Source organism: Cottoperca gobio, chromosome 17 (genome assembly GCF_900634415.1).
Source record: "Cottoperca gobio chromosome 17, fCotGob3.1, whole genome shotgun sequence".
Classification (NCBI taxonomy): domain Eukaryota; kingdom Metazoa; phylum Chordata; class Actinopteri; order Perciformes; family Bovichtidae; genus Cottoperca; species Cottoperca gobio.
Window position 1 is genome coordinate 18,300,922 of NC_041371.1, and position 27,065 is coordinate 18,327,986.

At 42.2% G+C, this 27,065-nt stretch overlaps 1 protein-coding gene across 1 annotated transcript in view; it reads right to left on the minus strand.

Annotated features, from left to right (window-relative positions):
* cdh24b (cadherin 24, type 2b) overlaps positions 1 to 27,065 on the minus strand; it is a 129,356-nt gene that overhangs the window by 63,000 nt on the left and 39,291 nt on the right. Inside the window, exons 2-3 of the mRNA XM_029453385.1 lie at positions 17,933 to 19,744; positions 803 to 1,097 (exon numbers count right to left, since the gene is read on the minus strand). Coding sequence (XP_029309245.1) covers positions 803 to 1,097; positions 17,933 to 19,453 — 1,816 coding nt within the window. The 5' untranslated portion in view covers positions 19,454 to 19,744. The remainder of the gene's footprint in view (positions 1 to 802; positions 1,098 to 17,932; positions 19,745 to 27,065) is intronic.

A 27,065-nucleotide genomic window follows, 5' to 3' on the forward strand; every position in this document is an offset into this window, starting at 1 on the left:
AGGTGAGTTCTTATCCCAGCTATTAGGATTTTTTTTTCTGTCATTTTTGCTCTCATTACTCAATCACAACTGAGAAAGAACATGAAAGATGAGAGAAGGAAATTTATGCGACATGTGAAAAAGATTCCAGGACGAATTCTGATCAGTCAGCCAAATGAGGAACCAGGAAACCTAATGTTGCACAAAGGTTACCTGGTCAAACTATAACGGCGGTACCATGTTGTCTTCTGGTCTGAAGGTTAAATGTAATCATCTTTCTATCATGAGAGATGTAGCTATTCACTGCTGTCTGAATGGCAGATGGCTTTGCGAGAGCAATTTATTCATGTAATACAACAAATTGGGTTTCTGTGGGCTACTGAGCAAGTCAGATCACAGCAGAAAGTTCAGATGCTCATATTACGGGACAGCTTTGAGCAGCTTTACTTCTAGATGTAATTTGCTAATGTTCAAGAATTCATATTTTGATGGGTACAAGGACACAGCAATTGCAAAAACATCTGAAACTATAAAGCACCAAAGGGTTCATTATTGAATAGTCAACTCTGCCCTCAACTACAAATCCCACAATGCAATTTACTCTTTAAAGAGTAAATTATATGCAATAATACAAAGCTTAGTTTTCAAAAAAATAAAAGTTTTGAATATACATTTGATTGATTAATAAAAGAAATTCACATTTTATGGGATAACTTATATATTCCACTGATTCACAACTGCATAATGTCTTATTTAATAATTTAACAATGAACACTCAGAGCTACAAACTCTCCCCCCACACTGCCCATCCTATTTCCAGTACCTATATTTGCCATCTCAGGCACGGTGGCGATGTAGGGGCCTTCGTCGAAGATAGGTGGGTTGTCGTTGATGTCCTGCACTCGAATTATGAACTGTGACGAGGGCTCCAGGGCACGGTCCGTCTGCCTGTCGGTGGCCGTTGCGACAAGGCGGTACTCGTCCTTCTCCTCGCGGTCCAGTGGCTTGGTGACGTGGATGTTGCCAGTCTTCTCGTCGATTACGAACACCGAACCTGCCCCCTCGCCTCGCAGGACATATTTAGTGCGTCCATCATTCCTGTCCATGTCGGTGTGGAGCTAGATGAGAGAGGATTGGAAAAGGGGGGAAGAGAAGGTGTGGGGGGGGGAGCATGAAAGATAGACAAATAGAAGCAAGAAAGGATGAAAGGATGAAATAGAGTGGAAAGATGTGAGAGTTAAGGACAGACAGGGAAATTAAGGGTGGGAGAGAAAGACAAGAGTAAACACCAGTTAAAAATTAAGTTTGTTTTTTTGAGACAAGGCATTGAAGACAAAACAAGCAGATTATCCTCTGCATGCCTCCGGGATATGATGAATTTAAACAGAGGCAGACAAAAGAAATGCACACAAACAATACCTCTCTCACACACACACACACACACACACACACACACACACACACACACACACACAAACACACACACACAAACACACACACACACACACACACAAACACACACACACACACACACACACACACACACACACACACACACACACAACACACACACACACACACACCCATCCTCCCTTTGTGCTGCGTCTCATCTCTGTATTCCTGCAGTATGAGCAGTTATGAACCAGGATCTCCTTGATCTCCACTGATATCCAGAACACATACTCTCCTGCTCACTCTTAAAGCCTCTATTCACTTCCCAGCAGCTGTGGACGGCAAGAGCTTACTAGTCTGCGCACATGCAGCGCCCTGACTATTTAATGAAAGCACCAAATCAAAGGAATAATGAACAGTAGGCCAATCAATTATTCCCTAACTAATAGGTGTGTATGTGGGAGAGTAGAGGGCTGCATGGGAGGGGGCCAAGCTGTATCGATCACAGCCCTGTGTTGAGCTTTATTGGATCAGCACCTGGCGGGATGGCAGAGCTGCCAGAGCGACCAGCGTCCTCTCATGCAGGGAGAAGTAATATCAGGGAAAAGCTCCACACTGTCCTCTGTCCCTGACGAGAGAGACGGCAGCGGGATGCGCCCAGCACATCAAGATTCAATCTCATTACCCCGCACCTACGTGGATCGAATAGCAACCGTGTCCCCCCAAAAAAAAGAGAGAGCTAAATTAGCCACCGCTCCCAAGAAAAGTGTGACATTGTGACTTTAGACGGAGAGAAGAGCTGAAAGACAGCTAGGGAGGGGGTACGGGGGGGTTAGCTCAGGAAAGCATTGTTGCATGGCAACAGCTAAGCACACTTGCTAAATGAAATGAGAATGAATACTGTGAATCAAAATGTTCATTTACTTTGAGGATCGGTATTTTTTCATTGATGTGCCAGCTTCCCAGGGGGTAAACGATAAGTACGGATGTTGACAAGGTTGTTTCAGAAAGCAATCATAAGTTCAGAGCGTCTGAAAGTTAAAAGGTAAAATTGTGTGAAATATTTGGCACAAAGTCAAAAGTTAAACAACACTTCACCTTCAAAAGATCCCTTTATTTAAATTTCAATGCAAATTCAGAAAATCTGAAAGCACTCGAGGCAACAAAGTGGGTGTGAGAGCAATTTGCACTTATACTAGAAATAGACATAATATAGACATTTGTTCTTGGCAGATTTTAGTAACTTAGCAAAGCTCACTGTTTACCTGCTTATATTTTGAGCCCAAACAACATCTACCAGAACTGTGGTGCTGAATATTTATATATTATTATTATTTAGTTATTACCTGCACTGTAAATTAAAATACAGTACATTTAGATTATATCTGAGACAGACTGATGCACCATCTATAGTTAAAGTAAATAAATGGCCTCCACATGGACCTCTTACAGGTAGCTCTGGTACAATAAACATGGAAGAAGCAGAGCTGCAAACGTTCAGGCAAACAGGTGTATGCCTCAATATCACCATATTTCAAAATGACACAAGGAAATTGTGTACAATCAGTGCAGAGCGAGCAAAACTGTGTGAGCTTAATCGGCTGAAAATACCAGTGATGCAAAAAAAACAAACACGCCTTACCAGTAACTATTCATAGACAAATCTATATGCGCACAGCCGACGATGGGCCAAAAGTATCTTGGCAACCTGCAGGTAAGCTATTAGGTCATGTTACCATCATAATTATGTCGGTCTGCCTGTTTGTTTGTTTTTGTATTAAATAGTACAGCTCAGTGGTATAAACTGGACCAGTGGTTCAACCTGCCACCTGTAGAGCTTTTCAGGTTATGATACTATATCAAATTGGATATTGTTGCAGCCAGGGTCACACAAGTTCACTGAAAAGTATTATATTTTAACCTACACTAAAGTTTAGACTTGCTCTCCGTCTTCTGTAGGGGCCAACTGGGGCCAATTGGCCAAAACAGGGGGCAGGTCGGAACCACCAAGGGAGCCTCACTCTTCTTAACCAAGAGCCATTAACAATCAAAGTCTTAACGGCCCTGCAGCTTAATGAGGGGACTTAACGAGCTTCTTAATGAAGCCCCGGCCATCATTACCACAGTGAGCGGTGGCAGCCCTGATTGAAGGCATTCTGGAGCAGGAGAGCCCAGCCGAAGGAAACCAAACCCATTTAAGGCTGACCTCTCACCCTTATCTGTTCCTCCTAGATTAATAGGAAAGTATAATAAGGAAGAGGCATTCAACCAGATATAACAGCTTTGGATATTTTATGGATACAGAGCTGGAATGGCTTTCTGCAACCTGTCAGTATGTGAGAATACCCAAACAATATTATAACAACAACAACGACTGCATATCACCATATTTCACATCCGCTTAACTTGAATAATATGACATCTCATAACTCCTGCGTTTCATATCCCCCTGATATACCATCAAATATATCAAGAGCCAAACAATATGAAGCCACTGGCCACAAAAGCCAAATTTACTGATGTGTCACCTCTGCTTGGAGAGTGATTTCAGCCTGATAAGCTGCCATTTCCATTTTCCCTTGCGCCAGTTGTGTATGCAACACCCAGCCTCCCCAGACTCCTAAATCTCTTCAATTACTTATATTATCATAAGGTAATATGCTTATACTCATATACTCAATTTCATATTTTTGCAATAACCATAAATCATGAAGCGAGGAGGAAAAGTACTCTTTGCCAACCTCTAAATCATTTAAATAACTAATACCCCATATACACAATTTCACATTTCTGCTGCACGATAAATCATAAAAACCAGCTAAATGTGTTTTTTTCCACAGCTGTGCATTAGCCTAATGAATGTGGATGTTTTCCCCCACAAATTCAGCTTGTGTGTGTGGTCGCTGTGCTTGTGTGAGGCTCAAAGGGAGGTGAGGTTACAGTAGCAGGAAACATTACAAACTTTGGAAAATCGGCTGGCAGCTCACGTGAAACTCCAATAGGCGTACAGCGGCACCGCTGAGCCCTGCGATTGGCAGCAAGGTTCAAATCCCCAAACTCATCAGGGAGAATGTTCAAGGGCACACAGGCATGTGAGAGAATATACCCCAATCTCGTCTGCAAGGAGGAGGGGAAAGCTATTCATCTTCTGTGTTGCGACTTCATAAGAACCGCAGGGTTATATGACAAGCATGAGCCCCGCTGGGTGGTGGTATCGCCGGGGGCTGAGCCAGCTCTTTCATATCAGCCAGGGAGTGTCAAGCAGGGCAGAGGGGAGAGGGTCAGCCAATCGATTTGGAGCAGGCCCACCAAATCAGAGAGGTGTCTGAAGAAACCGGCCGATCAGGGAAAACGGCAGCAAAATTAATTTGGGACAGGGCCCATATGAGTTCAGAGAGCCTGTTTCAAATCAAGCCCTGCCTACCTACCACTGAGATATCATTAGATGTGCTTGAGGGTATGTGTAAGTGTTTGTGTGCATGCGTGTCGTATACAATACGTGACTATTTTACCAACAGTCTTTCCGTGTGTGCGTGTGTGTGTGTGTGTGTGTGTGTGTGTGTGTGTGTGTGTGTGTGTGTTGGCCAGAGTAGCTTTAAAGAAAGAGGTGTAATGACTCTGAGTCTCCTTCTGCCCTGGCTGAACCTCCACTTGGCACAGTCATCGTACAGAGTGAACAAGGAGCCAAGGCGTGACTAAGGATACGTGTGTGTGTGTGTGTGTACTTTGTGTGTTCCTGTGAGTGTGAACAGCGCCTGACCTGGAGAGAGAAGAAACAGTTGAGAGCAGGCCAGGGAGTGTGGGGCGGTTAATAGAGCACAGCACAAAGCTGAGGCCAACATCTACACAGCGACTAGTAATTAAAGTCAACAACTCTCTGGGCTGGCTGTGATAGCTCTGCCATCATCACATGTCTTCTCTCTCCCATCTGGAGAGCAATGGATCCCCATCTGGGCCTCACACACCTACACTGACACACGCATATCCAAACACAAACGAGTGTGTGGACACAGGTGTAGCAGGCTCGTGTGATGTCTCTCGAATTCAAGAGTGGGATTAACTGCATCAGTGCAATTCGTATTTAACAGTAAGGGACTTTATGAAAATGATTGGGGTTTGGGAAAAAGGCTGAGCCGGTATAAAAGACCCTCTCTTAGAGAAAATATGAATTTCTTCTAAATAAACGCTTAATTTAGTTAAGTAAATATGCATATCTTATTTATCATTGGATATGCTAATAATTAATTGAATTAATTTAATGGAATATGAAGAAATTACAAAGCCATAAAATAAAGTGTTATGTATTTATTTATATATATATATATATATATATATATATATATATATATATATATATATATATATATATATATATATATATATATATATATATAATGTGTTTTTAAATCAAGAGCTACTAAATCAAAAGTTATTAACTCTGTCACGGAATAATCACACCAGGCACATTTAATTAGCATGAACTCCCTATTAGATCACTAATTATATCAAATCTAGAAAAAACATCGACATTGTTAAAAATCAGTCAAACTTATCAAACTTATTTGAAAGAGAAAAGAAGGAAACAAAAGTCATAGCCAAAATTGTCCATCATAAACATCCATCACAGTTTACAGACTGACGGGCTAATTGACAAAGAATGGACTGTAGCCGCTGATAGCACCATGCAACCACCATCTGCCCCCCTCAAGGTCCGATTCACAAAAGATGTCCCGCTAATGATATTGCAGCGAAAACACACCCATAACATTTTGCAGCTCAGTGCATTTTGCTCTTTTTTGCATCTGAATGCAAATATCCATGTGGCAAAGTATACAAGTACATGAACACAGTAGGCAGAGCAATGGCAGAGAGGAAACAGGAAAAGAACATTTTGAGACTGCGAAAGGGGAATATTTTGTACCAAATGTAGTCGTATATTCCAAGCAGCAACATCCAGGTCTGTCCTCTCTATTGGACAACATGTCCCACCCCCCCTCCAGGACACTTTGTCCGCACTGTGCAGCTCCTTCAGTGACAGGCTGCTTCACCCGCGGTGTCTCACGGGGAGAGATTCTCCCTGCAGCGGTCAGACTGTACCATCACCACGGCCCCTGGTAGACCACCACACCAACAACACACTATTCCACCACTGTGTGCAATATTCACTTTACAACTTTATGCTTGTACTTATATTATTTTTATAATATTTCATTCTATTCTATTACTGAGTACTCACCACTTCACTTCATATGTTAGTTTGCTGTAACAAGGAAAATGTCCCCGTTGTGGGACTAATAAAGGATTTCTGATTCTGATTCTGATTCTGAAAAGTTAAGCCACTGCAGAAGTACCCTTAACTTCAAATCTTTTTAATGTCCAGCAGGGGACGACTCCACTGGTTGTAAAAGTAAGCCCGACATCTCACTTGAATGTATTACTTCAGTAAACCTGACGAGTTTATGGTCTCAATCACTAGTTTTAGGTCTTCTTCAACACAGCACTATGTCCATTGTGTTAAATATGGTCCCATTTAGCGTAAAATAGACAATGAAGCAGAGAATGCTTCATGGCGTGGCTACCTTGGGATTGACAGGTCGCTACCAAGGCTTCAACGTATACGTCACGGTGACTACGTCCCCATGAGGGATTTATTACCAACATTATGTGTGCACAAACCAGCGATTTTAGCTCCAAAAAGATTGATATTTTATAAACAGTCTGCTGTTTGTGTTTGAAATTTAGTGGAGGTAAAATGTCAGAAATGATGCCAAAACTATGAGAATCAGAAGTTATCAGTTATTCCTCTAAATTTGAAATTCTTTCACCATAATTCCAATAAAGATAATTGCCATGATGTGAGAACACTCTCTTTAAAGCTAAAACAAACCATTAAAACCACATAAAACATAAAAAGAATGCAAATAGTGTTTCTCACAGGTGTGTATCACAGACATGCTTACAGCTTTGCTCGCTCTACTTCGACTGGTCGGCTCTCTAATCGATGCAGCGACACACGTAACAGAAACAGCTTTCAATTATGCAGAGGCACTCGAACATAAACCCCTCACAGAAGCATAAAGCAGCCAGCCTCTGAGGAGCACTTGTGACTTCAGAAGACAGACCTTTGTACTGCGAGAAGTTTTAAATTCCGTCTGAACTTTCAATCAAACCCATTCTCGCAGCGAATGTGGGGGGAAATTCCCTTTTGTTCTGCGCTCACAGTAAAATGTCAGAGGATATTGAAAACAGTCTCGTCTGGCTTCCTGTCTGTTTGTCTTACAGTGAGACACGGTTTAAATAGGTCATGAGGAGCAGCAGCTAATTGTTTAGCATTGATCCGCCATTCATTCAGCATTGAAGTTTGGTTAGTGACGATTGCCTTTTCAATTCTGTTGTGGTGTGGACATGTTGCCCTGTTCTCGTTTGATCAAATTCGGTCTGTCTCTGGAGGGCATGCTGTGTGGCCGCAACCCCCCACCCACACACACACAGACTCCGAAATGGCTCTCTGTCACACTTACACACTTCCTAATAGAACATTCATTATTCATCATTATTCGAATTTTCCTTTTGCACAATAAGCTGTTCAATGCATCTCACCACTGTTCCTTTCCTCTGCAATACATTATTCAGGACAAAACGTGCTTTTAGCCTCCGAGTATGCAAATCCCACTGTTGATTATCATAATCAGCTGATGTATTAGAGGGATTGTGCGCGTGTGACCGTGTGTGTGGCGGCTTGTCGGGCGATTGTTTATGTTTTATTGCTTCAGTGCTCCACTCTGGTGGTGTATACTTCACGTCATATTTTTAGCCGAAGGAGACGAGCTTGGAAAAGGCCACTGGAGGCTTAACTCACTGCTGTACATTTAAAGGGCAAATCGCCCACATATATGCCACCGCGTGCCACTGCCAAGAGGAATGGCTTTTACCATCGCGAGTCAAAAGTCTGTCTGTGTGTGTGTGTGTGTGTGTGTGTGTGTGTGTGTGTGTGTGTGTGTGTGTGTGTGTGTGTGTGTGTGTGTGTGTGTAGGCAAAAGAGCAATAATGAAAAGGAATTTCAAGACTGTTTATTATGTTTTTCATTTCTTTGTTATTAGTATTGAGTTTTTGCTGAAAAGGGGTGTACGATTGATTTTTTTTTTGCCACAAATGTACAGTTTCTTTATGACCGTGATGTGTAAACAATGGTACACAAACAGTTACTTACCTATAAATAAATACAACTATTATATTATAATAATCGGTGCTTGTCTTGTTTTCAGCTTGTGAATCTGTCTGTGTGTCATAATGGCAAAATGTTCTCCTGGAGACCGCAGCCGGTGTGGTCCGGAAGCAGGGGGGGGGGGGGGGGGGGTAGGAAATAGGAAATGGGCGATTAGCCCCTGCCTCGCCTAATTTGGTGATGCGGCAGGTGTGATCTCTACCTGGTGGTTTCTAATGTGTTATGTGTTGAAGAATTATGGCCTTGGTTTACATCCACGTCTGTCCATCACTTCATAATTGTATCCTATTAGACATTTGTGGGGAAATTCTCATTATTAGCGTTGTTTCTACCCATCTTCAATTTGATCTCTACGACACACCTCTAAAGTTTCGTGACTGCACGGTCGCAACACTATCGCCCTGAAAGAATCTGTCCACAGACACTGACAGACACACACAGACTTACAAGCTGAAAACAATACCAGCGTCGCTGTCGTGACTTGTAAACATAAGTGTTGAACTGTTGCAAAATGTCTGTGGAGTCCCTGCACCTTTTCAAATATTATATAAGATGTATTGACAGCGTATACTATATGCTTTATTAATACAGTGTGTCACTGCAGTTTAATTATCTCAGCATTTGTGTGTCTCTCATCATGCATTCAAATATTAAACTGTGTGTCTGCATCTGTCAGCAAGCTGAAGAGAAGATTCCCCCCTCCTCTTCTTCTACCCATCTTCATCCTATGTCCTCACCTCTGTCACCCCCCCTCCCTTCAGGTGCCACCTATCACCTGCTCACTCTGCTCTCCCCTGGCCTCCTGCTCGTTTCATTCTGACCCTGCTCTCTTCTTCTGACCTGCCCTTGCCCTGCGTCCCCTCCTCGCCTCTCGCTCTCTCCTGTGGCCTACACTAGGCTACTCACACCAGCTGTTGGCCAACTTATAACCGATTAACAATGAATTAACTCAGTTTCACAGAGGATCTCGGCGTCTTTCTGATCATTAGTTTGGTTTCTCAGTTTTACTGTTTGGTTCACTCTCATCAGCTTTGTTTTCTGCCTCAGCAGGCAGCTGTTTTCAACATAAACCCACTGTACGCTGCCTGCCCATTACCAAACAGCAGACAGACAGACCAGCTGGGGAACGGAGGGGAACATTTAGCAGTTAAAGAGCCAGATATTCTGCTCGGTAGTTAGTGCAGACCAAAAACAGACAGAGAGGAAAATATTGGATTTACATTTGCCAGGTTGCCAGAAACACGACTTCAAATGAAGGAATAATGTTGCTGCGGGTTGTTGGATGTGTTATAGCCGACTGTGTGCCTACAGGTTCACCATAACAAACATTGTAATTTAAGGGTTTCAAAAAAAGCAATAAACCATAGCAGCCAAAATATATTTGCTCTTTTAGTTATGAGTCAGTGTTAATTCCTCCAACCGAAACTATGATTAAATATGTTCCTCAATGACCTTTCTTTTGCTTGACTTTGACGATACAATGATGAGACAGCAGCGACGTGACTGGGACTATATCACCATGCAATCTTGTTGACGAAAAAAGACGAGACTAAAATAAAAAACTTTTAAAAGACTAATTGTTAATTAATTAACAATTAAAGTTGAGTTAATTGTATAGATTGTTTCTTTTAATCCAGCCGATTCGTGTCCTGTGCTGCATGCGTCGTATCAGGACTCCGCAGGCAGCACACAATGAGCAGTCAGGAAGACTCGGAGCAACTTACTCAAGTTAAAGTTGACAACGAAAACAAAAGGGCTCGGGAGAAAGAAACAAGGTGATATTTCGGATCGACTAGATTAAAAAGTGTGTGAGAGCGATCGCACAGAAATAAGCCATCACTCTCACTACCTGTATTCATAACAAGTGGTCGATTTGTAGTCTAATAATAATGCTTATAATCCGTGAGCTCTTTGTGACAATGTATCTTTTCCCCTTTGTCCGCACCAGCTGAACTGAACTGCAGCTGTGAAAGCATTCAAAGGTAAATGAAAAATTCCAGTGAAAATTCTGTTTACATTTTTCTCGACGACCGACACGGTACTGACTCGAACGTTAGCATACACAGGCTAGACTGAGACGGTGAACATGGTAAATATATTACCTGCTAAACATGAGGATGTTATCATTGCCAATGTAGCCATGACAGCATGACATGCACTCACGCTATTTTCTTATTTTCTATTTTACTTTGCCAGAAGCTTAAATCTAATCCATTTACATTTTACCATGTTTCTTCTTCTACACCACCTCTGCCCTCCTCTCTCGCCGTGCCCTCCGCTCCCTTACTCACGCCTGCTTTAGGGGCACGGGGAGAAGTAGAGTGCACCGTCCAGACTAACGCATATTATTAGCTCAAGGTCACAGAGCTCACGTTGGGCTATGCATAATCATGAATTTGACTCGTGCAGCAGCTCTTCCCTTCACATATTCCTTATGTCACTACTACTGGCTAAACACTCACTGTGGGTCTCACCGGCTAACCTTGACGGGCTATCTTCAAGTGAATGAACCAGCTCCAATGTGCGCTTTATTTTGTGTTATTACATTACCATTGGTTGTCAAGGCTACACGCATACCAGCCGAAAGTTTCCAGGTTTATTTACAACTTTTATATTATGGTGTAGATTTATTCTAAGCGGTTCATATTCTAAAATACTGCCATTCTCAAATCCAGGGAGAGCGATGATTTAAATTCAGATGCTCGCTTTGCTGATTTGTTCGACATTATCCCGAGATGAAACACGGGCTATAAAGAGAGAGGGGAGATTGGAAGTAAGGAAGAGAAAGCAAGACTGTGTTTCTTTTGAATTCCATCTTTAATAGAGCTTCTCCTCCTTTCTCCTCGTAGCCTTGTTCCCTCAGTCATCCCATCTATTATTTTCTCTATGTGATCCTGCACCCACTCAGCGCAGAGACACACATTTCAATGTGGCCTCCACAGGGGCTTACAATAAAATGGTATTTAACGGCTTCCTCCATTCTCTCTTGTATTTTGCTCGGTGTAAACTGTGCCCGTCCTCGCGTTGATGCCCTGGATTCCCCGCTGCCTCTTTTCCTAACCCTCTCTTTCTCTCTCCTGTCTGTCTTGCTGCGGCTCGCTCCGGGCCTCGTCGGGGTGAGAGGTCAGCTTTAGAGCCGTGTGTGATCTCTCCCTTCTTTCCCTCCTCTCTTTTTCCTTAAACTGCCTCACACGTTCTTCCTCTCTGCCAGTTGTAAGCTATTAACCTTTCCTCACTTTCCACCACTTTCACTTTTTTCCCCCCCCCACCCTTCCGCTCTGTGTATCCACATGCCATTAACGCTGCCCTTAATGTGCCGTACATCCCCTTTCTTTTATGACCTCTCTCTCTGTACTCTTTATGCTTTTACCTGCTTTCTTCTGCATCACCCCTTCTTAGTCCTGCATGGTAATCTCTCTCTGCTCTGTCTTGTTATCTCCCCCTCCCAACACTGTAGTCACACTCTAATTGCTGTCTCACCCCTGCTGTGCTCGGACCCACAGGCTAAATGATTTCTACAGGGAGTGTACTAGTAGAAGCACACAAAAACACAGAGCTGCTTACAAGGAGACGTTTTATTTTTATAATTATTGATGAGTTCCTTGTCAAGAGGTATGTGTTTACTGTTGGTGCAGGCCCTCCTGTTGGCACCATCACACACTCTTCTTATTTCTATTTATTTTGTCTGCGTGACTCCAAGCCTCTCTCCTTTGCTTTCATAAAGGACCCTTTTATCTGAGTAGTGTTATTAATGACTTTGAAGCAGGTCTTACAAGCTTTCTGTGATTTGTGAGCTGTTTGTGTCACAAATATGTGTTCAGAATCCTTGTGCGATTATCTCAGCATCCATTCAGGTCAGAGGAGGAAATGAAACTTGCGCATACAGCAGCGAAGTCACAGTAGCAATATCACAGTGTGAAGATACTCAGTGTTTATCAAGTAAAGGTTCTGCATTCAAAGTATTCAGAGTTTCTCAAGCGAGAGTAAAAAAAAGAAATTCTGAAATGCGTAGCTAGAGGTAGCCGGTCAGAAACGTAATAATATTCAGAGTTCGGTACGAAGTAAAACATTTATCGATAACTGGAAGTAGAAAATTTGCCTTGAGCAGAACAGAACACCTTAAAGAGGTACTCCAGCAATGTAGTTGTGTCTTGCGATTATTAGGAGTTGAGGTTATCAGCGAGGTTATCAGGACATTTGTCCAGTGGGGAAACATTTCAGAAGAGAGCATCAGATGGCGTAATTAAAAGAGTGCCAGTCAAATCAAATCAAATCAAATTTATTTGTATAGCCCAATATCACAGATTACACATTTGTCTCAGTGAGCTTTACAGACTGTACAGGATACGACAACCTCTGTCCTTAGACCCTCACATCGCACAAGGAAAAACTTCCTAAAAGAAACCCCATAATTAAAGGGGGAAAAATGGAAGAAACCTCAGGGAGAGACTGAGGAGGGATCCCTCTCCCAGGACGGACAGACGTGCAATAGATGTCGTGTGTACAGGATAAACAACATAGTACAAATACAACATTTGACAGAGAATGATGTTGTGTTGAAAAAAAAGAGAAAGTATGGATGAATCCAGACATCAAACAGTAAAAAACAATATGGAAAACTGGATGGAAATATGACATCTCTGTTTGTTACATGTATTAATGTGAGGAAGGTTAGCTCAGCTCTGTGTGGAGCGATGAGGAGACAGTTTTAATCTGCCACTAGTATTCCTCTCTTCAGCGGAGCAGAAGCCTCAACGGACGTTAAAGTCTCTTGCTTCATGTACGTCATCGTTTTTTTTGCTAAATCTGTTTTCATTGCACTTTATCACATTTTGCATTTTATCAGTACACCAACCTTTCCAGCTTAACCAAGCGTAAAATCTTTATTGCAATATTTTAAGGTTTATTTGAATCTTTTGCTGTTTCCAATTTTGCCGTTTTTTTTACGAGCAATTGAAAATGCGAACAAAAAGAGGTGAATGGAAAAACACCTATAGAAATAGAGCGGTCGAGATATGCTGACTTTTAGTGAGAACAAGCTCCAACAACATGAGATACTACAATTCCCATAATGCAACTCAATAGAACCCCATCTGCCTGGCAGACAGCTACAAACCCTTTGATCCAATTTTCTTACACAGACCTTTTGATTCAAAGTGTAGAGCTTGAGCTCAAAGAACCCTCACCATAAAAGGATTATTTTATCACAGGTTAATAATCCTGTGTATGCAGAATGAGCGAAAGCGAGCACTATATAATATATAGTATTATTGGATTATTATTACGGCTGAATCCACATGTAAGCAGCATTTCAATGTGGAAGTTTGTATATAAAATCCATTTGAGAAATGAAATTGAAATAAAGAGTACAATATCTCTGAAATGTAGTGGAGCAGTAACATGAAATACAAGTCATTAATTTAAAGCACTTTACCTCAAAATTGCACATGAGTGAATGTACTTAGTTACTTTTCCCATACCGGCTTGTGGTTAATGACTAAAAGGGCTTAGCTAGAGTGAGAAAAACATAATGTGCAGGCACACGTACGCGGTCTCAAACACCAGCACTTAACTTCCTGTGACAGCCTCCTTCATTCCCTTGCGTCACACTGCCAACTTCCTACGTGAACTTTTGGAATTTCATGTGCGCGCAAGTTGCACCCAGAGGCGCCACACAGAGGCACAGGAGTTATCAATACTATAACGGTCATAACTATGTAATTTAGATATCTTTAGATGCCTTCAGGCTGGAGGAGTCTGGAGCAATGTTCAGCAGTGACTGTTAATGAATGATTCAACATTATAAGAAAGCTTAGTATTACTAACGTGGGAATGGTTTGCTATTGTTTGGTGTGTCAGAATCTGAAAGTATTTAATTACTGATTCACATTGATGTCTGCATGTTTGATGTGTTCACTGTGCTGTAGTGTCATGTGTTGCAGAGATAATCATCTTAATTGTGTTATACAGGCATATTTCACTAACTATGAATTATGTATGCAGACGTTAATGATAAGCTAATAATGATGACAGCCCTGGTCCATCTCGTGTTACACTGGTGAGATGCATGTTCCCCGACGTGCCAGGTGGCTCACACACTTAAGATGTGTTCGTCGGGAAAGTGGAAGGCTATGTGTTTGCTATGTGTTTACTTGTGGCCTCAGACAAAGTACAGAAAAATAATTCTTCACAAAAAAATTGGAGTTTATGTTTAATAAATCTCAAATAATCCCCACTGAAGTTAAAAAATAAATCACAGCGAAGAAGAAAATGGAGCTTGCTGCAGTGTTTATAGATGTGTTTGTGCCTGCTGCAAATATGGGTACTGATTTTAATATTATTATTATTCAGTGGGTTTTACTTTCCTTCTAATGTTATGTATTCTATGTATTCTATTCCATCTTTCTTTTGTAATTGTGTTTTATATTCCATCTCATTTTATGTCTATTCTCCTTTATGATAAAGCACTTTGCTGCATTTGTTTTGTATGAAAGCTGCTACTAGTTCATTATTATATTACTATAATTATTATTATTGTTATTATTATTATTATATTATTATTATTATTATTATTATTATTATTATTATTATTATTATTGTAATAAAGGTGAAATAGAGTGAGATGGAGATGCTGGAATTCCTTCCCGGAGAGGAAGAAACTGCTTTATATTATATGTCACGTTGTCTCCCCACACGAGGTGTTAGGGAGTTTGCATTTCAAGAGGAGAGGAAGAGAGGAAAAAAGCTAATCAGAAAGTGTTGGAGTTTTTTTCTTAATCCCAGCTCTGCTGAGGCGCCTTTTCTCCTCAAGAAAAATCTGTGTTTCTTTCACACTGCCTCTGCAATCACTTGAAACCCCATTACAGAACATGTGACAGCATCAATTAAATTCACAATTATCATGGGGCAGAGACACTCCGACGTGAGAAAATATAGTAACATGGTCGCGTCTGTGAATATGTGCAAGTATGTGTTTGCGTGTAGGTCTGTGTGTGTGTTTGTGTGTGTGTGTGTGTGTGTGTGTGTGTGTGTGTGTGTGTGTGTGTGTGTGTGTGTGTGTGTGTAAGAGAGTGATAGACAGAGTGTTGATAAAGAGCAGAACACTGAGTCAGACGATTCACTACTTAGAATCTTGCCCTTGTTTGCAATTCGAAAAGAAGATAAGACCGTAAATAAAAACTTAGATCTTTAATGCTACTGACAGATTTCAAGGGCCACTGCAACAACAGCAAATGGGCAGCTCATTGGCTGCTTCTTTTGCATTCAATACCAAATGAGCCGCTTTTGTATAGCATTTCTAACAAAAGTGCTTATAAATATCCATGCAAAATTACACTGGGTGGTGTCACTGTGTCTGCAAAGTTGGCCCCTAATTCATTATCACTTTAGCAGCAGAGCCTTTGTCTCGTACTGACATCACAGATCAGAGTCTTGGCTCATGTTTCCAGCTTTAGTGGAGATTTACCCAGATTGAATTGTCCGAGTTCACACAAAAAAAACTCAGAGTATGAATCAGTGTTAGAAGGTGGATTTTTAAATAGAGTCCACAATTAAATACTGAATCACACCTTCAGACGTGCAAGGTTGTGTGTCTTGTGCGGACGCAGTATAGCTGACTGAAAGAGGGACACGTGTTGTGAGTCACAGGCGAGAGTGTTTGCAACTGATTGAGCCTGAATTTGGACTGTGTTAGATCTGGCAGGTGGAGCTGCTCTGGCCTGTACAGTCCATTTCTTCATGCTCTCCATCACAGCTCTCTCCATTAAAGCACAATCAGGTCCCTCGTAGGGAAAAAACAAGGCAGCGTGTCAGCATTGATCTCTCTACCTATAGCCTGCACTGGAGCAGAGCGGGAGATTAAAAATTCATAAGCGTATTAAGATCTATAAGAGCATTATGCATGTGTGCCGTCACTGTCTAATACAGTAGGGTACTAATCATACGCATCTCTGGCCCAGCGTGCACACACACAAACACACAGTTCTGGGTGTACTCCAAGTGTCAGCACTATCATATGGGCATGTGTGTGTGGCCTGGCGATGTTCCCTTCTTGAGTGCCATACAATGTGCTGGCATAAATACCTGCTTGACACAGCAGATTGGCACTAATGGCTTTACACGCGGTGCCATCTGTAAGCTGGACCGTTAGCTCTTGCATCTTCTCCACGGCCACTAACAGTGCTTCGTAGCATTCAGCTCGGACCGCCATCAGTCATAGTACAAAGGCAAAATCAGCCAAATTAAAATGTTGGCTAATCATCGGTGCACTCAATCTTAAAACACAAAGCAATTTGGGCCTTTTTGTCTATCGAGTGCGAGACACCTCCCACTGAGCCGAAGTCCTTAACCACCAGCGCAACTTTGAGTATTTGCGCATACACACACCGAGCTCTAACTCTGTGGCTTCCAACAGCCTGCAGCAGTCACACGGGGATCATTACTATTCATTTGCTCAGCAAACTGGCCACACAGGCTTATAAATTAGCTCATCTACCGCAGCTGGGTACTGAGACAGTTGGAGCATGCTGAGGGGCCGAGAGCCCAACCATTACAGAGCAGGGCTCCGAGACACCTTCTGTCCAGTCCACGTGACCTCCCCCACGCTCATCTGCTCGCTCGGTTCAAAGGAGGAGGGATTGTGCGTCGACCGCTGGCGGTGAGACAGGCCCAGTCGATGATTCTAATAAATTACAGAGCAGAGCAATAGGACTACAGCCCTGCGTGTGTTATGCCAAGGGAGAATGTGATGATAAATCCTGTCACAACCAAGTGTAAATCAGTCTGAAAGAAATAGCTTTAGTGGGACCTTGCAGACCTTTGACCATGAGGGGGAGGAGATCTGACAAGTCTGACCTACAGGGAAATGAGGGAACACGCGGACTACTCTTGCTTTCTGCCTTGGGTGAGGATCAATGGTGGAAGGAAAAAGTAAACCTATTAATTCTCCTGGATATGTCAATTTCCATTGGCGGGTGCAGATTGGTAGTGATCATGACAAGCCCCTTGGGCAGACGAGATCTCAGGCTTTTGTTGTGCCTCAGTACACCATTGATTTATTGAAGTTTTTACTGCTACCTGGAAGGCACCACATCACGCTGGAGCAACGTAAATCAATTCCAATTGCAGGTTTATAACAATGCAAAAAACAGTCTGAGCGTGACTGTGGGGTTAACATATGCTAAGCACTTCTTGTATGAGATGTGGACTTAAGAGAAGGACCTGAGGTTAAATAAGCCATGTAAGAGACTTGTAACAGTGTTTTAAATATTCATAAAACATTCATTAAATAAATCACAGCACTTATAAATGATGAAATAAGTTTTTCCTTTTCCTTACCCGACCGATGAGCACAGGTTCAGGCCCGGCGTATTCTTCGATCACAAAAAACTGGTTCCAGATCCAGCTCCTCCTGCTGCGGGAGCGGGGCCCCTGCCCTTCCATGCGGTCACGCTCCTCCTCTTCCACCTCTGCCTCCTCAAATACGAGGCCCTTCAAGTTTTCTGGATCGACAGCTTGCACACCAACGTCTTTCGTATCATGGCTCCATTCAGGAGCTGGATGGAGCCTCAGGACATGACTACTGTTGACAAGTTTATTGTCTTCATCTGCAGGGTACTGAGCTGTGCTGAGTTCTGTTTGAGATGTGTGAACTGACTCTGTTAACGAGTCTCTGTGGGAATCTGCTGCTCCGATCCCTGGTCGTACTCCCAGGGGTTGCATTGTCAGCACAGACGGCGGAGAATCATTTGTTACAGAGGAAACATACAGTGGGAGATGTTTTGTCGATGTAAATGGTGGTTCCGTTTGGCTGATTGTTACTTCTTTCTCGGGGCTGAGGTTGAACTCGCTGCGGGGTGTTGAAAGTAAACGGACAAGGTGTTTGCTATTGCTATCGCCGCTATCTGAACCCTGCATTCCCAAGTTGCTCTGCCCTTTACTTAAAGCTGGGTTGACTTCACTTAGTGTATTAATACGAGTGTTGGCTGCCTGATCTCGATTCATATGTGGAGTTGTGACTGGGCTTAAGTAAGGTAATGCTGTCTGATTATCAAAACCAGTGTGAAGCTGAGTGACAGCCATATCTTGTCTCTGCACATTCTGAGCCTCCAACTGTCTGTGATTAACGTCAATCAAATCTCTCTTCCTGCTCCGGCTGCCCTTGCTCGGAAAGCTCAGGCTGGGAATGCTCTGCATTTGGGAATTGACGATCCTAACTAGGTTCTCTTTCGACAGCAGCTTCAAAACCCCATAACTGCCAGTCAGGTTCAGCTTTCGGTTTGAATCAATGCTGAAACCTTTTCCTGGCACACCTGTTGTATGGACACTCAAATCAGGTCTGATCCTGGATCTAGAGCCTAACTTAATCCTGGTTTTATTGGCGTGTAGATCTGGCTTGTGGTGGATTGTGAATGTCTTCTCCGACTTTCCTATTTTGGTAGAAGTCTCAGCATTCTTGGTGTTGTTCTTGAGTTTCAAGTTTAGCTCCTTGTTATTGGCGAATATGTGCGAAGTCACTTCTTTTTTATTGACAGAGTCAACCTCACGCTTGGGCTTGAAAGCTTGCCGCTCCTTGTTAGCTACTGATGGAGCAGCATGATTCTGCAATAATTTGGAATGAGAAAAAGTTCCAGTGTCACCCGCCTGCTCGTGACTAATCAGGTTTCTAAGAGTCACTACAGGCATTGCATTCGCATCCAAGCTTGCATCCCATTGGTCCGCAGCTCTGCTCTCCCCTAGCTTCAGCGTGTGTGATCCACCCACTCCTCTCCTCCGTACAATCTTACTGGCCGAGGCACCTCCCGCAAACCCCTCCCACAGGCAAAGGGAAACCAATAGGAGCAGATTTCTTGTAATCATCTTGTCTTGGGGTGAGATGTCCTAATTTAAGCAAGGTTTGCTGTGAGGCAGGCCTTGTTTTCCGGTTGTCTTCATTCTCTCCTCTGTCTTCCCTCTTTTCATACCCCTCCTCACTCTCTCATTCCGCGTCCTTCACACTGAGCTGGAGGGCAGGTGTCAGTCACTCTTTCTCCCTTTTATTTCCACGCTGCCTAATATCTTCCTCTATCTCACCAAGCCTCTCTCTGCTGGTTTTCTTCCCACTCCTCTTGCGCTGCGTCTCATTCAGTTTCCCACGGAGGGTTGGACACCCTGAGAATAAAGATAAAGATAATTAAGTTTAAACTTTAATCACTGCGTTAATGAATAGTGAAGTGGCATAGACAGGTAGGAGAACTTACAGACGAGCAGGCAGAACCTTTTGACAAAGCAGCAATCACATTTTCATATGCACAGAGGGCTTTTCAAGCCCAGAACACACACCCATTTATAATGACCCAAGTGTTTTTTCTTACATCTATTAGATAGACTGAGACAAAGTTATCATCTTACTATTCTACATGGGAGAAGATAGTCCAACGCAATTAGAAAATGCTCTGAGCAGCTATTAATGGGAACAACTGTCAAGGATTTTTGACTTCAGAGCAAAAAAGTACCATCGAGCTCAATATCCCTTTGATGCGTGATTAATTAGCTGGATTAATATTGTGCTTTGATCAGTCAGTTAGAATCCCAATAAAAGCATCCAAGCTGTAGATGCAGATGCACTTTGTTATACACGGCGCCTTGAGCGATGTAAAAGGTTCCTTGGCTCTCACGCATCTGACTCACGCTCTCACATGTCTGGTATGCACTCGAGCCTCAAATGGAAATCCTACGCCGAATCAAAATGTCAGATATCAATCAGTGTGCTTGTTTTCTGATAAGAGCGGACACACTTCAGTTTAATTTCAGTAACACCAGCCTACTCGTCTGACAAGTCAATACTGTGGCTATTTGCCAGATTGCATTCACATAAAAAACTGTTTATTATTACTGTGTTCAGAAAAAGACAGGCATGTGCATGTGTACTTACTGGATCTTATATGTTCCATAATGCAACTTAATAGCATTTACCCGACCTGGTACACCCACATCTTTAAAAGTCTCACTCTTGTGCAGGCGTGCTACTCGTCCGTCCGAAATGTATTAAACCGTAAGGTTTTAGTGAAAATGCATGTGTTTGAGAAGTAGTGAGTAGAGGATAAATGAGACTTTGGATTATACTGCACGAGTTGTGTGAGAGTTTGTAAACTGATGTTTTAATCAACGCAACCCTTATTTAGAATCCATCAAGACTTTTCTCCGTTTTCTGATTCTTTATTCACATTCTTTATTTATTTATCACAGGTTGAGTAATTGATATACAAATGATCATTTTGTGGGTATTCCTTCAAGTATTCCTTCAAGCCCAAGATCTTATAAACACAAGATCAGGTCTAATGACATCATCAGGGTTATTTTCTCAAACTCAGTGTAGAGCCACAGAAGACATAATGCAACAGTTTGTATTTGTTGAAAAGTGTTCTTCACGAGTATGCTGACCTTCATGTGTCAAATTGGTCGAGTGTCCTTTTAAATGACATTTTCCCATGGACAAAACCTGTAAAACTGTATGAAATATTTGTGATGGAACCTGCAATGAGTTAGGTAGTTTGCACTTTGTGCAGTGGGGTGTGGTTTGTCGGAGTGTATGACACTTGCTCCAATGTGGCGCAGACAGACCCTGTCAGCACATTCACTGGGGCATGACTGAAGTTGGGAAGTTCCTCCTGGAATACTTTTCACCCTTTTCTTCACTCTCATCTTCTCCTCAATGTCCTAGCATTTTGATGAACAAACCCCTAACAAAAAAATAAAAATAATCCACCCGTCCTCCGCGTTCTCATTTCCCACCTCTCCCACTCACCACCTGTCTCTTCCTCGGCATATCCATCTCCCTAAATCTCCATCTATCCCCTCTCTTAAACTGGCTATTGTTTTAGCATCCTGTCCTCTAACCGCCGCTCGCTCCTATCCTCTTTTCCTCTTTCTCATCTGTGTCAATCATAGGCCTGTCACTGCGTCCCTCGCCCTCTGTGCACTCTCGGGCTTCAATCAATCAGCCAATCTCCTTCCTTGGCCTTGCTACATTGGTAGTGAGAGGTGTCTCGCTGGCCACCATCTTGATGACAGGCAACAACACCATAATTGTGTGTATAAATCCAGTCATCAAATCTTAAAATGCAGCAAATAGGATATATATATATATATATATATATATATATATATATATATATATATATATATATATATATATATATATATATATATCCAGTAGTTAAAAGACCAGCTACCACATGCTGGGCAGTTGAAAGATTTACGGAATAGTTTATATATAAAGGTCACATGGAGGCCAACACAGAGGATGTGAGGCTGGTTTTGGCTGCGTGTTATCTCGAATGTACAGCATGAGCAGGCGATCGGGGTGAATTCAATGACAGAGCTCGTCTCTCTCCCAGAGGAACTTATCAGCTGGGAGTTTGATGACCATGCAATCATTGCCACAGGCACTTTGTTAACAAGCCTGGAGCAGGTGGCTGGATGCAGGGCAGAATATCAACATGGCACTGGCGCCACATGAGCACAAATTTAAAACATATTTCATGTGGTGGTGTGATGTTTGGTCAATGTAAGGTTTTCTTTGAAGTACCAAACTAGGAGGGGAAAAAAAAACCTTTTATCCTTTGATTCTTTTATCTTTTACACCATTTTCATGGCCAAATTTCCACTCTGAGCAGAGTCAAGGCATTTCTGTAAAGTATTGATCTATGTCACAGCCTTTCACGCTGTGCTTTGCACCTTTGGGGAGAGCTATTGTTATGCCATTACCCTGGGTGCAACAGCCTGTACAGGAGTAAGTGAAGATAATTAGGTGCTCCGGTTTGAAGTGCAAGGGAGCTCATATTTCCTCATTAGAGGTTTATAAACTGTATAACAGCGGAAATGTTGTTTTGTGGAACCAGCAAGCGTCAGGGTGTGGATTTCACCTGTAGCCTTTTACATATGGCGCCATGATTTCTAAGAGAGTAAAAAGAGATTATACGGCGGTACAGTTGGTAGCTCCTGGGAGCTCTTCTTTCCTCATTAGAGTTTGAGAAAATGTATAGCTGCGGTATAAGTGTTTAAAACCATGTGAATCAAACTGTACTATATTTATTTGTAAATTCTGCACACCTATGGTTAGTATTAGAGGCAAATCCTCGCCATCGATCGCAGGCTGTCATCAACTTAACAAGACTGGGAATTTTAATTACGATTCACCTCCTTGCTGTCTGTCTATTTTCTTTTTCTCTCAGTAACCCTCCTGTCGAAGAGGCAAACAGCAGGAGTGCGCCCATGCGCTCCCTCTCCACAACAATGAACAAACACACACATGCAGGGTGACTTCAAGGCCCTGTTGACAAAACATTCTCGGGAAAAAACTGCTTTTTTGTACTAAAAATGCCTGGACAAAGCAACATTCATCCACCCTCTCAACACATTCATGAAGACGCACACTAAAACCTGAGTACTCCACACATTCACGAGCACACACAGAAATCCTCATTTTACCCCTTATATCTAAAGAAAGCTCTGGGGACTGCCTCTATGGACCCAGTGAAGTCAAAGAGAAATAATGCAGCGCTCTGTCACACTAGGAGGGAAAAGAAAAAGCAGTCATCCCAAAATAATTATGCATTGAGCAACAAAGATGATCTACAGAAAAGAGAAGGAGGAAAAGCAGGGGAATGGTTGTGGGTGTGTAAGCATGTGTGTGAAAAGAGGACGTGAGAAGTACTGAGCAGGAGGGGTCCGGGTCCTGCTTGGAAGACAGAGCGAGTACTTTTAAGTGCAAAGCGCAGTAAAGCAGCATCGTCCTTGCCTTGAAACTTGGCAAATAAAAGCAGACCTGTCAGTGTCTGAGGAGGTGAAAAGCAACAGGGGCTTTGGTCTGTTAATGTATGAGTACCTTCCTCGCCTCTGTCCCCAGCCTTGTCTCCGTCTCAGCCTTACTCATATACTGACAGCAGGTGCTAACCTCTCTTGGGAGAGCACAAAGCGCCAGCGTATGGACACAAGATAATTCCCTAGAGGCTGGTGGTTTGTGGAGGATAAGGTAAGGAACAACAGCAGGTAAACAATGTGTCATCGCCAGCTTTACAGTATAAAAACAGTGGGATGAATTTACAGTTTTGCATGGTGTAAGAGCTGTGAAATCAAGCCCGCTTATGGGTGGCTGTTTGCCTATTGGTGAGATTAAGACTAAAAAGACTCAGTGTAACAGAGCTGTGACAGGGGGCTTTGGATTTGCTTGGCTCTCAGCTAGATCAATGGGGTTACGTTAAATGGCAAGAGTCAGAGGCTTGTAGCGCAAAGAACACCGCATTTCAAAACAAACAGTATGTGCACTGAAAACAGCTAACATGAGAGATGTGAGAGTACGGAACACTTGTTAGAAAACATTTTACAATAAGATACAGTTTTGGGCTGCACCAGCTACTTGTAAATCCATCCAAGTTCATACTAATCACAAAAATGGTGATGTACTAAAGCTGTTTGCACTGTTAAAAATTGTTATAAAATGTCTTGGCTAGTTAAGACTTGGATTTAGTAGTTGTGCAGTTTAGCATGAGGGGGAGATATGTGGTTATGCTGGACAGCTGAGGCTATTTGGTCATTTTGGCAAAATATCACTTCCGTTTGGTGTATGTACAAATATACAAAATAGGACAAAACCGCTGGTGCAACCGGCTCCAGCTCTACTGTATACTGCAAATGCAAGCTGCTGTTTTATAATAGGCTACAGTATATAAAGTGTGAGAGGTGCCATAAAGATCAAATAAATCTTGACAGGAGACAGTCCAGAGAATCACAATGCCAGGAGACGTGCCAGTAGGTCATGACGGGGACAACATTTGTGGCCCATATTTTACTGCCTTGGCATGGGTTCAAGTAGTTCTCAGTCTGATTTGTCTGGTCGTAAGGTAAGGTGCTGGCTAAGAGTGTGTGGATATACCAACAGTGACAGCTCTGACCCACTGAGCGCCTCTGATTTACTGCTAAATCCTGCTTCATTCAGGCCGTTTAAAATGATAAATAATGCATAAGTAGCAGGGTGTATGCATTATTGGTAAAAAGGCAGAATACCATAACAAGGATTTGTTATATGCAATCATAAAGATTATACACAAAAATACTTAATTTCACTCTAAATTGTCTCAGAACAGAACCTAAGACTAATAGAAACTTACTTAAGGACTAGACACCTCAAAAATAGAAACAATTTCAGCAAAAAGACAGTAAAAAAAAAAGCAAAGAGAGGTTGCAACATGTTCTGATACCTCAGTGGTCTTCACTATTTTTTACGTGAGAGCCACATTGATAGGACAAAGTCAATAGGAGAGACACTTTTACCGCAAAGTATGAAAAGCTACATCCAGTCATAAAAAGCACATCTGCTTATTAATCTGTCATCCCACCCAGAACATACAATATGCAATGCACCAATACATTCAATACAAGCAGGATTATCTTAATACTGGGATGATGTTGTCAAACTCTGCAAACAATATTTCTGCTGAAGCCAAAAAGCATAATACAATACAATACAAATTTCTGTCCACTTGTCTTCAAATGTCCTTTGCTCGTCTTTTATGGCTCGTACCTTTCTTTATTAACGGTAGCAGCTGTTGTCTGTCCATAAACCACATCTCCAGCATCTTCCTCTCGATTTGCGGTGGTTTGATGCCCCAAAGCCAAATCTTAATTTTCCTCGTGTCACGCTTTGTTTCTGTCCACCTGGTGTGCAACTATTTTTATAAGAAATTGATCCATTTCACGTCTGTAGAAACACGCGCTAACTAGCATGACATGCCGAAACGAGTCGACCGGAGCCAAGCTAACGCGAGTATGAAGTGCCAGGCTGGTCGTAGCATCCTCCAATTTAAATGTTCCAATTTAGCGATATAAATTATTTTTTAGCAAATGTCCATATTCATAAACATGCTGATGTTAACATATTTTTAATGACCTTAAGTTTATTATTTACATACTAGCCCACCATGTATCTACCCGTCCAAGTGCACATTCACCATTGTAGCAATGGATAGAACGCCAAAACTGGCAACTCCGCAGTGAGTCCGTGTTCCGCTGAGCAAGTTTAAATATCTTGTTTCTAGTCTATATTTACATCTTTTATCAATTATTATTATCAATTATTTGTAGGCTAATAGAGCAGACACTGTGTTTTAATGGGTTGTATGTAATAGCCCTGCTTGTTTTTAGTGTTTTTATGAAATATCTGTATTGACTGCCTAATCATATCTATCACCTCTTATTAGCCCACTGCCATGCGAGCCACCAATTAAAGCTTGGCGAGCCGCAGGAGGCTCGCGAGACGCGCAATGAGTAACACTGTGATACCTAAGCGACAGACATGACCCTTGGAGAACAGACGCACGTTGCGAAAGGGTCGCAGTTTTTAAACATGTGGTAAACGTTGTTAATTGAAACAACACTACTTGCTTAGCTTTAGGAAAATATTTTGGTTTAGCTTAGACTAGGTGCGTTTTTTTATGTACGTAAACTAATGAAGTTGCGTATGTAAAAATAAGTCAACGCTGACTTTAGGTTTTTCACACGAGACACGAACAGCGGTCATAATAACTATGACCACTAGAAGTTGCAGTCCAACAATAAACTGAAATGTGGGTCGCATGTACAGGCAACCTATACAGCAGTTTATTGGGTCTAGATGTTGGATGAAGAGTCGAGCGGGCAGTAACAGACTCTGCATGTGGAGCAGGAGGATATAGTCAGGTGTAATCTCAGCAGTGCACTGTTCTGCTGGTTTCTCTCAAAGGTTGTTGTTTTATTAATATTCCATCAAAGGATGCACCGATCCAACATTTTCTCTCCTGATACCTCAACTCAGGGTATCTGAAGATAGGATAGAATACCAGTGCTCTCTTTTTCCCAACCCTGTCTCCATAAATTACGTTCATATATTACTAAATTCACCTGTAGCGTTTTCTTTTGAGCAAGTAGAGTTCAGGGTTTGCATCCTGAGTCCTGTCTGGGGTTTATACAACAAAAGCACTTTAAGGTTATGGTTAGGGGAACGGTATGGTCTGACATAAATCAAACAAATCGTATCACTGCATCCCTAATTCCTCCCTCTAAGTCATAACAATCAAACATGTTTAAAATAATCTTAATGAGAATGAAGGGAAACCACCTGATCATAAGGCAACCGTACACAATCCATGAACACCACACACTGTAGAATTTAGTTCAAATGACAAATGGCAATAAAAGTAAAAGGGTAAAATGCTTGGCTTCAGCTATGAAAAAATACCCGTATCACTCTGTCCCTTCCAGATAATATTGGATTCCAGATACAACATTTTAAATAGAGGACCCGGTAGCTGAGTTCTTGCCACAGATCTGTGGCCCTTTGCTGCATGTCACCCCCTCTCTCTCCCCCTTTCCTAACCTTAAACTGTAGTATCATTCAAGGCACGAAAAAGCCAACGATTAATCTATAAAAAAATAGAACAGTAAAGTTAATTTA